Raw genomic sequence first — 16,759 nt, 5'->3', positions numbered from 1 at the left:
AGTCGTTTGCTGAGGCTGGTGTCAATAAAAGCTTTTATTGGACTAAGAAGGACGTTTTCAGTTCTGAAACTTACAGGATATTCTTATAATATGATGAACTCTTAGATGCCAAAAGCTCAAGAAAATTTTGATTTCTCAGTTCATCACCCCTTTAAAATACTGATGAGACCGATTTTTTTTATAGTTTATTTATAGTCATCATTAAAATAGTCACTTATCAGTAGGTAGGCTGTCAGCTAGTGACTGAAAATTTGTTGTGGTTTATACTTACTTTGCCATCTAACAATTTATTCTGCATGGAGGCTGAATAGAGAACAAAGCAGTTATGGCTGCAGAAGACAAGGCTCCCCTCAGATCCTCCATGGCCCTGTAGAAAGAACATCTGTAAGATCAGGCTTAGAAACCTAGGCAGGAAACAAGGCATGCCATTTTCCATCTACTGCTGCAATTTATCATTAGATCCAAGTGCCTCACTGGCAAGAGATCAAAGCTTGCATATGTTGCAAACCTATGCTGATGACATAGGAAATTAGATTAGCATACTATTAAAAGAAAAAGGAGGGGGGTAAGGGTGGGAGACATCAAAGGTGCCCCATGATTTAAATGACCTGAAATGGGCTTAATTGTTTTTGAACTTGGGCATCTTACACCCTTAAACAAAACGTGCCTCGGTACACATGTTCCCTTGAATAATGTCAGTTAACTCAGTAACTGCAGCGGGGCAGATTTTCACTTCCCATCAGGGGTCAGATTAGCATAATTGAAGCTCTATTCTGTGCCTCCTTGACGGACTTTGAGGGGGGATGCACATTTTCAAGTGTTTTATGGCCCTCGGCTTTAGCCTTCTTCAGTGCTGCGTCACAGGATGTAGTCTAGACCCACATCAACCCCACAGCCTTTAGGGGGTGATATAAGGTCTAATGACTCAACGCATCCAGGAGACATTAAAATACATATGCTGTAATTTAATCATCTGGCAAGGGTAATTTGGGAGTTTCAATCACATTTGCATTGAATACCTGTTTATTTATCGGCAGGTCTTTAGTGGACTTCCGAACCCCATTGCCAAGAATCACAACCCTGCAATGGGAGCACCACTGTGGTTTAGGCCCTGGACTGCTTCCACCCATGGGATAGTCTGGTCTGACCACAACTGAACCTGTAATATAAGAAACATATCAGACATGCATCATATGCAGATGCCAGAGAACTTCTGACAACTTACATGACTAAGCTTGTTTGCTTTAACAATTTTTGTTGTCCTTTTAAATGAGTTGCATGTACTGTAAATAAATTCAACTGGCAATGAGGTAAACAAAGATGTCTAGAGGTGCGTTCCATTCGACAGGGTCCCTACACAAGTGAACACGGTATCAGCTGAAGTGGACTTCACTGACTTCCTGTGAAGTGATGCATCAATGTTCCCTTATTCCCTATGCAGTTTGCAGTGCCCTTCGAACCGAACATGTTCGTTCCCTTCGAATTGGAATCTCACTTAAGATGGCAAAATACCCTGTGAAGTCCACTTCGCAGTCCACTTACGGTCGAATGGAACGCAACTTAGTTGTTAACCATTACTGTCTATTAAGACGTTTAAAAGACCTTTGTCATTCTTAAATAGCTTTTTGAAAAACTTGGATCTAAACATCGGAAAAAAAGCATCTAAAAGAGAAAATGCTGCAAGTTTTGTTAGTGATGCATGTAGTCATGAAATCTCTAAGACCCCAAACAGAATAAGGATTAAGCAAATGAATTGCACTGAATTGGATTTATAGTTAACTTCTGTCATTAATTTAGAAAAAAAAATGTATTTAAAATCACAAAAGAGAAAATGTATTTGAAACTAAATAAATTGAGCACTTCAAGCAACCACATAAAAAAAAAGAAAAGAAAATCTATGTTGGTTTTGTGCTCTGATTTCAAAATACATATGAACATTATTTTGAAAACGGACAATACGCTCAACAGATAGTACCTCATAATTGGGGGTCTGTCACTAAACCATTTGAGAGAAACATTAAAGGGATAGTTCACTTTGAAATTAATTTTTGATATGTTTTAGCTTACCTCAAGGGCATCCAAGCTGTAGGTGTCTTTGTTTCCACAGTATTTTCAATTTTGATATTTTTCGGTCAAACCGTTGTTGTCTATCCGTCATATAACGGAGGTTTAGGGGGTCCACCCTCGGTTCACCTCTTAAGACTAAACATATTTTAGATATACAGGAAATCGCAATGGAAGACTATTTCGATATATCTACATATGTTTAGTGAAAGGTAAAACTTCCGAAATCTCTGTGTAAACAATGAGTGACGTAGCTATGACTTCCGGCGCATGCGCAGACTGAAGCTCCCGTGCCGTCAGATCAGTTGGACGTGGCTGTGGTTACACGAGGTAAAAACTATATAAATACTGTTCGTTTTCTCACGTTGTCTTAGGCCATCAATGTGTACTTACATTTACGAGTCATTCAATCATGTCAGACTTCTCTGTGCATGCTCTTTGAGGTGAACCCATGGGTGGACCTCATATACCTCCATTATATGACTGATAGACAACAACAGTTTGACTGAAAAATATAAAAGTTGATAATACTGTGGAAACAAAGACACCTACATCTCGGATGCCCTTGAGGTCAGCTAAAACATATCAAAAAAATTCATTTCAAAGTGAACTATCCCTTTAAGTACTTGCAAAATGCAGTCATGAGATATTGACAAGCGAAATCAACTACATTTGTCTGTTGATGTGGGTGAAATGAGTGCTTGTCTTGTTTCACATATACTTACCCTCGATGAATGTTTGGTGTGGCAGTGGGGCACCCGGTGGTCTGAGGAGCCTCATACCAGGCTGTTGGTGGTACAGAGCAGTTTGAGGGGGGACCCTAAGTTCACTAAACATGTCCATTGAGCTGCGGTGTTCTTGGCCTGGAGAGCGAATCACCTCATAGTTCCTCGGTATGGACACACAAAGCATGTTCGCCAGTGCTGACACCACTCCTGGTATATTCTGGGAAACAAACGGACACATGTTCAAAGGAGAGATGTAATCAGTCTTGCTTTAAACAAGTCTTTACTGATATAGAATGGATAATATAACTGCAGGCACTCACATGTGTTGCCACTGGGTTCAGAGTAACAGATACAGACACCAGGTCAGTTCTTAAGTGCTGTCCAAATTGCGAAGCAAAGAAATTGCTTGGTGGCTCTGTCTTGACTTCCCACTGCCTGGCTTCAGAACCTATAGGGAAAACAGCAAGGTTTTGTTAGTTGACAGTATCCAGCTGTGCTCCAAAACCTTGTCCCGTTGTGCATACTACTACAGTACCTATATAGGCAGCAACCTTTTATGTCAGGCTACACAAACAGTGCTGCTCATGTAAAGTACACAGAAGACTTGACTCAAAACTGATCTTAATACAATTTAACATCATGTTGAAATGATGGGACAGCATTTTGCTGGGTATTACAAGGAATTGGAGAAAACAAAATATATGTTTCCGAGATGGCTACAAACTGAACTGACTTGAAAGGTAAAACTCTAATAAGGACAAAAACTAATAGTACAAACCAGTATTAAACCATGGTCTAAAGAGAGCGCAATCTAAATCTAATAAAGTCCACTTTTACGCTTTATTTCCAACAGTTAAAATCACCAATAAATGCTTACTCCGCTCCACAAGATATGTTTGTTTATCTGGATGCTCAAAATTGATCAGGTGAATGCATGTTTTAAACAGCTTATTGTACACGTAAGTTAATCGCTGTTCAAAACTAACGCATACATCCAGCTCGCACATCACGTGGAGATTGCACGCACAGAAACATTAGCAGACATGTTTTGCCAACACTTCTCTGTGATTTATCAATAAAATAGCTTAGAAACTGAAGTTGTAGCATATATTTAAAAGAAACTAAAACCCACAGCTGCCCTATTAGTAGAGAGATGCTGCCAGGCAGAATGAATTCACACCGCAATGGCTCTTTCACTAATGCATATAATATAAATTGAATCTTTACAGTGCTACTTTATCTGAATCTGATTTAGAACGAGCAGAAATCAGTGAGAAATATAACGACCCAAAGACAAAAGAACTGATAAAAGTGGGCTGTTACGTAGGAGCGCGATGTCATACTGTATGCCATAGCTATGTACAAGGCAACCTGTGTTAGAGTCTCAGCTCGAGGTACAGGCTTATTTGTTCATTAATGATGTCATCAGTGGATTTAATCGCATAAATTTCAACTAAAAAAAAATTGTTCAACCCCTAGTATTTAATAAATTCCATTTAGCAATTTTATACATACAGTTGTGCTGTTGTCCTAAACATCAGCATGGCTATGATTCAGCCTTAGGACTGGATGTGATGATATTGAGTACAACAGCATGGCATATGAGTGTTGTATTGCTTATCCAATGAGATGTGTAATGCATTGTAGGATTTCCTTTTCAGTGAAGCATACATCCAATATTGCTTTATAATTCAACCCAAATTAGGATGCAGTATTAGTTATGTCTACCTTCTGTGGTGGAATGGATGCCTCCCTATTCTATAAGTGTCTTCACTCAGCCAGCCACATCTCTATAGCAGCTTTCGCGTCAACTGTGTGCCCATGTTGTCTTAAAATGTTTTCTCAGCTGGTGGCTTACTAGTTTTATTTGTCTCTTTCATTGGTTTTTATTTTATTTTATTACCGTTACCATCCAGTATAGGAATGACTGGAGAGACAGCAGGGGATGGTGGCTCCTCTTTAACTCTAGACAGATCTGGATAACGGCTGATCTCCATGCCAACCACACTCTCAGGAGAAGATGATGGGACAAAACTGTCTGGAGTGTCCCTGTCCACACAATGCTCCTGACCCCTATTAAACACACAAAGAACCATTATATAAACACTGACATAATACCTAGACTTTATGGTCAACAATGGGAAGTCTCAGAGTCAGACAGTTGGCCTATGGATCTGTTGCATATTGCACACAAAAATGTGTCAAGAACAGTCTGAAAAGTCAATAAATTTACAATGAAAGCTTTTGAAGAACTAGTTCTAAATCTATTAAAAAAAAAAAAAATTGTTAAACTAGATACTGTAAGGCTGGAAAAACTGGAAGAGAGGGCTATTCTCAGAGAAAACAAAGGAAATATTACCATCCCCATTAGGGACACTATCACACTGGAGTTGATCACCTCCCAATTTACACATCATTCCCTTCACCCATCACTACCTGAATTTACCTAAGAATTTATATGTGAATAATTATCATACAGTATTACACGTTTGGTATCATTCGAAATGTCTCAATGCAACTGGCTCAAAGGTCTCATTCCCAAAGAGTAAAACAAAAGGTAATATTTTTTTTAAGAGTTTAGAGATAACTTGCACACAAAGGAGGGTGGGTCCTTCAGGAAAATGGTCTCCTGCTCCCATAAGGTGTAAACTCAATTCAAATTCCCATTGTTAGCAAATGTTACCATGCAAATCAACTTCTTCCCCCAGTAAGTCTGGGGCGGTGATTAATGTAAATTCCCACTGTGAACTCATGTTTACATTTAAAAAGAGGTTTCTGCCTTAGTGCCTTGGTCTGTCTATATAATGAAAAGGACCAAGAGGCTCAGGGCGATTCTGTTACTCAGACTAGCCCGTGATGTGAAGCGTAAGCAAAACTGTAAGCTTTTTTGTATCTATTATCTATCTTGTATTATCTATTGTATCTATCGCTTGTTTTCTATCTATTATCTTTGAACTGATTATGAAATTGGCATGATACATTTACATGGCATAATAAATTGTAAACATTTGATTTTATTCTAACTGACTTTGACATTATTTTTAGTAAAGAGTTAAAAAGAATAGTCAAACATTCACTCACAATTTAATGATGCAAATATATCATTAAAACCTTTTCATTTATGGAGTTTGATGAAATAATGAGTTGATACATGAGAACATGAATTTACTTTAATCAAATTACTTTGCCATGCGGAAAGACAGTAACACGCAGAGGCCTTCACCCACTGATCGAATGCCGCCATTGGATCGATTGAGTCGGGCTTACGATATCTTTGGCACAAATATTTATTTTCTGTTCTGGTTATTGAACACATAATTCCTCCTTGTCCGAATAGGGCAGAAAAAACTATGGTAAGGGTCTAGGATTTTTGTTAATTCTTAATTTAAAAAAGATTGGCTACATGAGACAAAAAAAAAAAAAAAGAAATGTGTAAAAGCCATGAAAACCTACCGCAGTTCTTCCTGGTTGTTGTGGGGTGGAGTGGGAAGCGAAGCAGGAACATCAACAGTCTTTGGGCCCTGAGTGATGGTGTGTCCTAGCAGGTCATCTTCAGCTTTGAATGGAGCTTTGAGCTGCTTCTGACCCAAACTTTTAGAAACTAAAGAGATTCAATCACAAACAAATTATATTAACCAAAGAATACTTTTCTATGGTTATGTCTTTACACCATTATAACTGTGACATGAATATTTTACTTGTCCTCAAGTAAAGTGGAACACATTGTACTAGTTATAAATACGCCATTAAGGGTTATTACACTGTCAAATGCTTTAACAACAGTGTCATTAATATTTCCCCTTACCTCAAGTAAAGTGGAACACGTTGGACTAGTTATGATTTCTTGGTTAATGTCAAGTTGTCATAACAAAGACATTTTACACAATGTCAACTTTGCATTAAAAGTGTCATAATTTACCAAATGACACTTAATGACAACAGTCATAAACATTCATAAAGAGTCCTTCATGTTCATGACAGGTGTGACGTCATGTTTATGACAGTCTTATGCACACCCCTTCAAATAAAGTGTTACCAGTTTGGTCGACTCTTTTTGTTGACTATTAGGGAGCAGCCCAACTAAATATAAATCTTATCTCTGAATGCTGTACCTTTAACTTACTGAACTCTTTTATCTAAATGATTTATACTCATCATGCTTACCCATAATTTCTGCCTTCTTGGCCAGTTCCTCTGCAGTGGCAAAGCCGTTCAACAGCTTCTGCCTGGCAACAGGTGGCGGTGTGGGGGGCAGTGAGGCAGGAGGTGTTGGAGGATTGCTAAGATTGTTCTGCTACAAGCACAAACAAACAAAACAAAGAAGATAATCTTTATTATTATTATTATTATTTTTTACATAGATAACTAAAGTAAAGCAAAGGAAGCAGAAGACGTTAAAGACAAACCTTATAGATAAGTTGCGAGTAGTAATCAGATACTCCATCCAATGATGCATTTCCAAATGATCCAGAGAGCCTGTTCTCACCGTTCAACTGCCCACTGCCATACAGGGGGAAATGTGCAAAGTTGACCCTGATCAAAGGCTCCATCAGGGGCAGCATAGAAAGCTGCTGTAAAGGATGAGAGTAAAGGAAACATGAGTTGAGTGAAACAGTACAATACATGCACATGATGTCCACAACCAACTTACTTGCTGATTTCAGTCATAAAACTCACTTTAAATGGGTTCTACAGAAAATACCACAAGTGATGCCAGCACTGTAGATAAGCTTCAATTAAATAACTTCTAGGGGTGACTATAATAATAGTCAGTCTGTACCCTTCACTATAGATTACAGGTCAACAAAAGTGCAGTACATAACGCTAATTATCATAATGATGTACTGTATATAACAATAGTTGGGTATGTAGTAGTGGGAGTTTACCTGCTTGAGCTGAGTCATTAGCGTGTCTGTGTTTGTGTACACTGCTTGTCTCTCTTCGTCATCCTTCTTCCTCTTTTTCCAGCGTGATGGTGGTTTCTCAGCCCCATTCTTTGGTGTCCGCTTGTTGCGTTGTTTTCTCTTGCTTTGCTCTGGCACTAAAGGCTCTAGATCTGGATTCCCTGTCTGGCTGTTGATGCCACTCTATAGACAATAAACAACTCTTTTAGCTCAATGAACAAAAGAGAGAAGAGGACTAGCTAATAAGCAAACATCTACCTTCAACAATTTGACAATTCTGTATTTTGCAAATGCAACTTTTTTTAACATCTGACATTATATTAAAAAATAGCTCTTCTTCTAAATTCAAAGCTGGACAGATTATTCTTTAGATCTTTAATATATTTAAACATCCCATTATTTCATGCCATTTTATCCATCTACACTCTGTAAGGAGGTAGCCATAGAGATCTTACCAAAGAATCTGTGCTGTCCAGTCTTAAAGAGCCTTTGCTGTCATTCAGGCCCTCTTCCTCTGATTGAATACTGTCATTGGACATCTGATGTATGAGAGGAGTTGAGGAAGGAGGAGGGGTGCTCTTGTTCTTCAGAAGGTGTTTGAGCAACTCATTCCCAGTGTCCCCTTTAGTGCTCTGAACTGGACTCTTGGATGCTGGGCTGGGGGAGATGATCTCATTGGCCTCTTCTGTCTTTACTATTCCGGTTCCTCCTGCACTATGGCCAAACATTGCTTCTCCTTCACCCCTCTGACACACACTAGCTTCTAACTTTTCCAGCTTGATATCACAGAGAAGGCCTCGCTCTGCCTCCGAACCCACGCTGGACTGTCGCCCTAGTGGAGTACCTCCAGAAAGTGGGTCTTGGTCTAAAGCGTCTTGGTCTCCCATGATGGCAACACTGCGTGTTGGTGTGGATGAGGTGTCTGATACACATGGTGTAAGTGGGGCAGTGATGTCAGAGTGAGGTGTAGAAGGAGTTTTGACTGAATCTGCATCATCATCCCGTTTCTTTTTTCGACTCCTTTTCTTTTTGCCCTTCTCCTCAGGGATAATGTTGGAATAGAGCTGGATAAGGGACTGTCCTGCCCCAGGGAAATTAGGAGGTAAAGAAGTTGTGGATTCCACGCCAAATGAGGAAGTTTCACCTCCACCGTGGGGAGGCATTCCAAGCCCTCCAAACCCAGGTAGACGTGGCTGACCTGGGGTGAAACCATGCATCATGGGGTTCTTAGGCTGAAAATTAGAACTTATATCTGGGCCAAAGGAACCATTCCCGGGCATTGGCCTGCGCTCGCCACCTTGCAAAAAGCCTGGATTTACAAAGTCTAACGGCGTGTTTCCTTGCTGAGGGAACACTGGGCCAATTTGCTGTGGTTGTTGTTTATTCCTGGGTGTCTGCATGAATTCCTGTGACAGGTCTGAATTATAGAAGGGCATCTGGGTAAGACCATCCCCGCTGTTGTTGGGGCCAAGCCCCAAGCCCTGCTGCTCCAGCTCTAGTCTCTGCAATGCCCTTTGTCTCTCCACTTCCTGCATTAACTGCACCCGCTGTTTCTCCTGCTGCTCTCGAAGGCGCTCTCGACGCTCCCGCTCCTGGAAGCCTTCGCTGAATGGATTATTATCATCAAACTTCACGTGAGGGGCACTACTACTATTACTGGCTCCTCCACCATTACCTCCAGCTACAGTGCCAGGCTGCCCAGGTTTACCTCCTGGAACCATGGGGGAAGGTGGCTGTGTCTGGAGAGGCTGGGAGGGGTTAGGTAGTGGCATCTGAGGGGGCAGGTGAGGCGGCATCCTGGGTCCAGGCATTGGTCCAGTAGTACCAGGATGCCAACGTGGCACGTTGGACATGCGAGTAGGCTTACCAAAGTGGGGTTGTTGCATGGGCAGCATAGGACCCAACATAGGCTGGCTCATAGGGGGTCCACCAGGCATCACTGGAGGGGGTTGTCCTTGCATTCCTGGCATGGCCTTTATTGGACCCATCACAGCAGGTTGGAGGCGCTGTTGCTGTTGTTGCTGCTTGACACGGTATTCCTCGATGAGCTCAGCATGTTCTTTCTGTTGCTTCCGTATCTAAAGAAATAATAGAGGGAAGGATATGTGAACACAAGATTTAAGCCTGTTTATATAAATAAATAAAAAGTTTACTGTATTACAGTAGGTTAGTGATAATGTCAGAGAATAAATTAGGAACGGAGTACCGCTGAGGCCCTAGATGCACTGACGTGCGGAAAGGTTACCATAGTCAAAGAAATAATTAGAGGGCAAACCATTTTAAACAGGTCTCATAGGTTTCTAGAACGAGGTTCTTTAAGACGGGGTTCATGAGCCATAGGGGATGGAATCTGAGATTGTTTTCAGAATATTGATGTTATTTCCACAGGCTTTTTGTAGCCCTCAAACCATATTCACTTTATAGCCCTTAATCCTATAAATGTGGACAAATGTGGGCACAGAGAACTCAGGTGTGATCCTAATTTATTATAAATGTTATATCACTGTCTTCGATAAAGTTTTGTCTATCCATTTATTGTGTTTTTTTTTTATTTTGGGGGCATTTTTTTATTTATTTACTTCAAAAAGTACCATATTTTCTGTGTAAATTGTGCTTATTTTTATGTTTTATTTGTTTATTAACTACTTTAAAATATCATTCCAATAAGTTCTTATAGCTAAAACTTAAAGATTTTGACTTTGCTGTCACCTGGTGTCTTATTTTGGCTTATTTTAGAATGCTCTAAATTACTGTTTTCCCCATTCATTTCTGTGGGTGCCCATTTTTGACCCAAATACAAGATTAAGGATGTTTTTTTTTCACCCACTTAACATTGTAGAATTGAGTCAAAAAAAAGAAAAAAAGAAAAAAAAGAAGGAAAAGTAGCCAAGTCTTGTACCACTCAGATCAAGGGAAGTATTTTTTTTTTTAAATAAATCAAAACAGTTTTGCCCACATTTGTCCAGAATACGGTTTTAGGGTTAAACTCAGATTCTCATTTTTTTATATAACTGCTTTAGTTCAACTGTTTATCCTTTGTTTTATGTTTTAGAGATTCACTTAAGATGATTTTTAAAAGTGTAATATCCAGAACACTGCGGTAATTTATCCCAATAATTACTCCCTATTACAGACAATTATTTTTGAATTAAATGTATAGTGATCAGATATAAGCCTACAATTAAATAAAAATGAATGAAAATAAATAAATTTTATTTTTTGAAAATAAATACATTTGAAAATAAATAAATAAATAAATAAAATAATAATTGATTATTAATTGATTTTTTTTAATTGATTTTAACATTTATGTGCATTTTTACCTTTAAAAACGTTAAAATGCTTAAATATGAAAATCTTTTATGTAAAATTTTTATGTTATCAATAAATTCAATTAAAATAATAAGATACTATAAGGCAGTTTCCAATCAAATAAAATCAGGATCAACAGATTATGTATTTGCAATGTAGAGATGGGGAAAGAAGTGGTGTTTAGATGTTTTTGCAAAGACTGTAATACAGTTCAAAGGGGACATGAATGCATTACAATTGCATAATGTTTTGAGGTTGAAAATGAAAAGATACTTAAATACAAAACTAAAACTGCCAGCAGTGAGTCGTTGAGTCATTCATTCAAATGATTAGTTCAAATGGCAAATTCATTCATGAATAAAGTAATTAGGCTTTTCCGACTCGAGACAGCGCCGGCGGCACGTGACTGTGACTTATGCCGTCAAAGTACCGCAAGATGATTCGAAGGCAGCCGGCTCATTTCTGCGCAGCTTCTCCAGATCGGCTGCACGAGCTCTGATGACGACACAACTGTTCCACGATTGGCCGAATCCACCGCATGACAACGATCACGTGTTTTGTGTTTATTCTCACACCTTCAAATCCACTGATGCTCACAGATCTATTTTTTTTTTATAACCGATTAGTCGCGATGTTATATTGTGGCATGTTTATCAAAAAAAAAAAAAAAAAAAGATAAAAAAAAAAAAAAGGTAGACCTCACTTCATTGTTAGTATAGGCTAGTGTTGCACGATATACTGGTACTGGAAAGGTATCGTGATACCCTGCTATCAAAAACGGTACGATATGAAATTTGCTCGTGCTGCCGACGCCTTTCAGACAACATGCAATGGCGACTTCAGTTCTCTTTTTAAACCACAACAAATCAATTTCATAATTATTCAGAGAAACAGAATCAACAACTATTTGTAGTGCAACATCATACACAAATTCGGCTGTTAACATACAAATGAATGCATGAATGACATTTCAAACTTGTACTGGTGACTAATGTACTGGTAAAACTTTAAAGATACTGTTTTACTATGTGCTTTAGATTAGGCAAATGAGTTCCACAAGGGGAAAGAAGGGTGGGCTACACGGTGTGTGACACCTCTGATGCCAGCACCCAATCATAGGACTGGAATGGAGAAGGGCCAAATTGCAATCTCCACCTCATCAGAAAGGGATAAATGTACCCTTTAAACAGACAATCCTTGTTCTGATTCACGGGCCATCAAGCGAGACACTCTGAATCTCCTGCCTGAGTGGTGGGAGGCAATAGCAGATACAAATGTTGATTCTACAGTCTGACAAGAGAGACCTTAAGAGATAAAACCAAGTTCTGTCTCTGGCCTGTGAAGGAAGAGACGGCAACAGATTCCATACAAGATCCTTTAAGTTTACAGCTTGTGAGACAACAGGAGACACGGCCATATTCTGAGGCACACAACATCCAGAATCTTCATCCAGCGAGACAATAACAAACACAGCATGCCTCGAGTCTCCATGCCAGAGAGACCAAAGCAGATTGACAAACCTTCACTGCCCGGTACTTTTGTAGCAGATGGTTAAGGGCTGTGTGTTCCAGATTTTAGAACCCTATTACTGCTCCAGGAGATCCACATTCCATTATTCTAGGTTGTTAAAATGGATTCCGGCTTTTTCCCCGACTGCATAGTTACTCTGGAAGAAGTCACCACCACCGGACTGCATGGAATATAAATATTACTAACCAAACCTCTTTCCATTGGAACTAGGGCTGTCAAACGATTAATCACGATTAAGCGCATCCAAAATAAAAGTTTGTGTTCACATAATATATGTGGGTGCACTGTGTATAATTATTTTGTATATATATAAATACACACACATGCATGTATATTTAAAAAAAATATTATTTATATATAAAATATTTATATTTATATATAATATAAATTATAAATAAATCTATATACAGTATATACATGAAAATATTTCTAGAAGAATTATACACAGTGCACCCACATATATTATGTAAACACAAACTTTTATTTTGGATGCCCTAATTGGAACTGTTGTACATTATCAGTAAATGGCTTTCTAAATGACATTACATGCTATATAGCTGATGCCAGTTAATAGCAAATAATCTTTCATGTATTTGTTTGATGCATAATAAGGCTATTAAGCTTATTAGTTTCAGAGAAACAACTGTTTATATTTCAAAAGGATAATGTCACTCTGCCATAGTAACATTCAATTGAATCACATTTTATACATCTTATGCACTTTTTTCTTTTATTGTTCATGGTATTCATTTAGCAGTTGTGTTAGTTACTCATTTATCTTTTTGTTAATAAAATCTGTTTTACTAGACGTTTGCAGACAATACAGCCTTAGGTAATCCTTTAGATTGATTACCTGACAAACTCCGTCTAATTTACATAATTGTTGTTTGTTTAACAATATTTGATTGTACTTTACTGTCGAGGTGAAACTCATTAGCAGTTGCCCCACAATTAAAGGAGGAAAAAGTCATAGGACACTTTTTCACTCATCTTACTGTAGGTGACGTGTGGATAAAAAGCAAAACTACACTAGAGAACATCTACAACACTGTGCCTCATCTTTTCTGAAATTTTCATCTGTGCCTCAGCTTTAATGAAAATCTATAATAAAAAAACTTTCTAATTTAATAAAGGCATGGTTTGTACAATAACAGTTTGTCTTTTATCCACTTTGAGTGGTATGTGGGTGAACTGCCATGTGTGAATCACGTGTGAACTGACCAATGTCAATTTTAACTCAATTGACAAATGGATAAAAAGTAGAATTTGGCAAAATGACAAAGTAAGCAATTGGCAAAAGGACAAAAAAAAAAAAAGAAACAATTAAGATTTACCACCTTAAAACATGACTTAAAATGGCTTAAACTATTTGGGTGGATGATTTTATAGTTATCCTCCTTTAAATAACTATATTACCTGTTCTAGTTGCTTTTGAACCACACTTTGCTGTTCAGTCACATGTTTCAGCTGTTCTGCATCCTCCTCTGGGAACTCCCGTCCAGCTTTTTTTGCAGTGCGCTGCTTTGCAGAAAGAGCCTTTTTAGATTTTCTATGGGCCCCAATCTGGTCCTCTAAAAACTTCTGCTGCATTTGAAGAAGCTGTTGAGTTTCCTGAAGCCACTCCTCATATTGTTTTCTCTGAGAATCATCTGAAGAATAAAAATACATTTAGGATTTATGGGATGTCCAGCCTAAATTGATTTCCTTTTACAGTGATTACAATGATACAATAGCACTCACTAGTTAGCTTCTTGGTAAATATTGACAAGAGAGAGAGAAACAACTTACTGACAAACCCTGGTCCAAAGTTAGGGGGATTGGGTCTCGCAATCTGTGGTGGCAACTTTCCATCCTATAAGGAAATCATTGTATATGTAATTAGAACAGGTTTAATGGTGGTAAAAAGAGGAAATACGACTAAAACCTGTGGACATACCAAAAAATGTTGTGAAAAACCAGCTGTATCTGGGGCATGTGATCCTGGAATCTGTTGCACTCTGCCACAAAGGAAAGCATGGAGAGTTTAACACAAGGAAATGTATCACTGACCATTAAAAATAAACCACTGAAAATCAATGAAGTTAATAAAAATCTTTTTGTAATACAGCGGTAATTATTTAGAGGAGGCAATTCGCATAGTAAAGTGTTTACCTGTTCATAACTATGGGTGTCATCCCCATACTGTTCTGTACCATCACTTTGTTGATCCCCTTTAGAGCTACCATCTTTGCCTTCATGATTGGATCAGTAATTGCATCAAAGTCTACAAAGTAACATAAATCACTAGATAAATGATTTGTATATCACAATTATTTCCACATTTAAGTATTGTAAACAACTGTACAATAACTATACATTTAGGACTGCAAGATAAGAGCTGCTGACCGTATAGAATCAAGTCAAGATTAAACCACATTAATGAACAGGTACAACAGCCTCAATTAGTCTATCAATTAGTGAAAGTGAAGCTTAGGCTTACCGATGTTAGGGAAAAAAGGGTCATTTGACCGTTGCCGAATCATGGCCTGCATCTGCCTTTGCTGTTGTTGTTCTTGCCTCTCTTGATCCAGCAGATCTTGTAGAAGAAGGGGCTGCTCATCTAACAGAAGAGGTCTGTTGTGTTGATTTTGTTGCACTTGAGACCCCTGTTGCCCTCTGGCCCCTGGATTGAACATGCCCTGCTGAGTTTGTAGGTTTAAGGAATGGGGAACAGGCTGCTGAGCACTAACTATAGGCAGGTTCAGATCCACTTGCTGTCCTTGTGATGCTCCAAACCCTAGATTTGGTACCTGCTGGTTCTCAGACTGCATCAAATTTGGGTTACCTAATATTGGCCCTTGGGTTAGAGGTGGATCTACTCTGTGCCCCATTGTTACTCCAGGGTTTATCCCGTGATCTTCGGGTTGTCCTCGCAGCATCACCATACTCATGTTGGAGCCAAGATTCGTCTGGGCATCAGGGTCAGCCGAGATGGGAGGAATTATGGATTCACTCCTAGTTTCACCTAGCTTTTCCTTGATCAACAGGCTTGACAACACTGGAGCAGATCCAGGATGGCCATGAGCACTAGACTCCTCAAAAAGAACAGAGACATCGTCTTGACCACTTTTACTACTCATGGGCTGATGGTCATCCACTGAGTTTCCAAAACCCTGGCTCTCAGTTTTCATAGTTCTTTCAGACTGAGAATCCAGAAACTCTTTTGACAGACTTTTTTCTAGTTTGACATTACTAGGACCTTGTATGGCCTCTGATTTAGGTTGAGCTGATGATACACCTTCACATCTGGAATTTCTTTTTTCAGACAAGGCCTTCTGAAGATCAGAGGTATCCCCATGGTCATCTTCTATGTGATCACTCAAATCAAGTTCTTCATTAAACATGTCTTTTTTGTCGCCAAGGTTCTCAGGATCTGCATAAGCAATCAGATCAAACTTTCCAGATTCCAGAAGATCATCCAAATCTTTGCCATCATCTGCATCAAGGTTCAGGTTGTCCAGGTCCTCATCAACCAAGTCTTTGACCTCCACATCATCAAGATCCTTCACAGCAGAGTCATCCGTTTCTAGCTTGTCAACAACACCATCACTACATGGCAATGGGATTTCCTCTGTTGGTCCAGATGTTGTGACAGGGAGTAGTGCAGATTCGCTGGGAGTAACTGAATCCCTACTGACCAAATGGCGAAGTGGTACTGCCACTGTAGTCTGTTGTGGAACTGTATTTGTATGGTGATGCAGGTTATCCATATTAGTTGAAGTCTGCATGTGACTGACTGATCCTTGATGTGAAAGGCCCAACATCTGATCCATTATTCTGGGACCTTGATTTCCTGTAAAGGCCATATTTTGGCCTCCCATGAAGCCATGAGGAGGTCTCTGAGGATGATTAGGATGATCCAAAGCATTAGGTGGCCCAAACGGTAGTCTGACTCTGTTCTCTGGAGCCCTGTGACAAAGTTCAATAAATGGTTGACCCATTATATTATGTTGTTGCATTGAAAGGCCACGTGGTGGAAAATGCTGGGGAAGGCCCATCTGATGATTACTGCCTATTTGCCTAGCAATGTCAACAGAAAGAGGTCGTCTCATATGTGGTGGGATATTGTCAAGCATTGGTCCACCTTGTATTTGGTGAGGGGGCCTGATGAATTGCTCTTGGTTTGGTGCTCCAGGAGGAAATCCAAATCTGTAAGGAATTAGGTTTCAAGATAACATGAAC

The 16,759-nt window shown here is 39.1% G+C and overlaps 1 protein-coding gene across 9 annotated transcripts in view; it reads right to left on the bottom strand.

The window, feature by feature from the left end:
• kmt2ca (lysine (K)-specific methyltransferase 2Ca) overlaps window positions 1-16,759 on the bottom strand; it is a 207,954-nt gene that overhangs the window by 13,558 nt on the left and 177,637 nt on the right. For 6 of the 9 annotated variants that reach the window (XM_039666619.2, XM_039666624.2, XM_039666627.2 and 3 more), the window contains 15 exons: window positions 15,018-16,726; window positions 14,690-14,801; window positions 14,475-14,535; window positions 14,327-14,390; window positions 13,955-14,187; window positions 8,152-9,774; window positions 7,679-7,879; window positions 7,199-7,363; window positions 6,957-7,086; window positions 6,246-6,393; window positions 4,696-4,865; window positions 3,113-3,240; window positions 2,790-3,009; window positions 1,020-1,159; window positions 272-367 (listed from right to left, as the gene is read on the bottom strand). In XM_039666619.2, coding sequence (XP_039522553.2) covers window positions 272-367; window positions 1,020-1,159; window positions 2,790-3,009; window positions 3,113-3,240; window positions 4,696-4,865; window positions 6,246-6,393; window positions 6,957-7,086; window positions 7,199-7,363; window positions 7,679-7,879; window positions 8,152-9,774; window positions 13,955-14,187; window positions 14,327-14,390; window positions 14,475-14,535; window positions 14,690-14,801; window positions 15,018-16,726 — 5,200 coding nt within the window. The remainder of the gene's footprint in view (window positions 1-271; window positions 368-1,019; window positions 1,160-2,789; window positions 3,010-3,112; window positions 3,241-4,695; window positions 4,866-6,245; window positions 6,394-6,956; window positions 7,087-7,198; window positions 7,364-7,678; window positions 7,880-8,151; window positions 9,775-13,954; window positions 14,188-14,326; window positions 14,391-14,474; window positions 14,536-14,689; window positions 14,802-15,017; window positions 16,727-16,759) is intronic. The other 3 variants (XM_039666622.2, XM_039666620.2, XM_039666621.2) reach the window with 3 other exon arrangements.

This window comes from Pimephales promelas, chromosome 22 (genome assembly GCF_988280905.1).
Source record: "Pimephales promelas chromosome 22, fPimPro1.hap1.1, whole genome shotgun sequence".
In the NCBI taxonomy this organism is placed as follows: Eukaryota; Metazoa; Chordata; class Actinopteri; order Cypriniformes; family Leuciscidae; genus Pimephales; species Pimephales promelas.
Note: the sequence above shows the minus strand (reverse complement) of the source record. Positions and strands in the feature narration are given on the sequence as shown.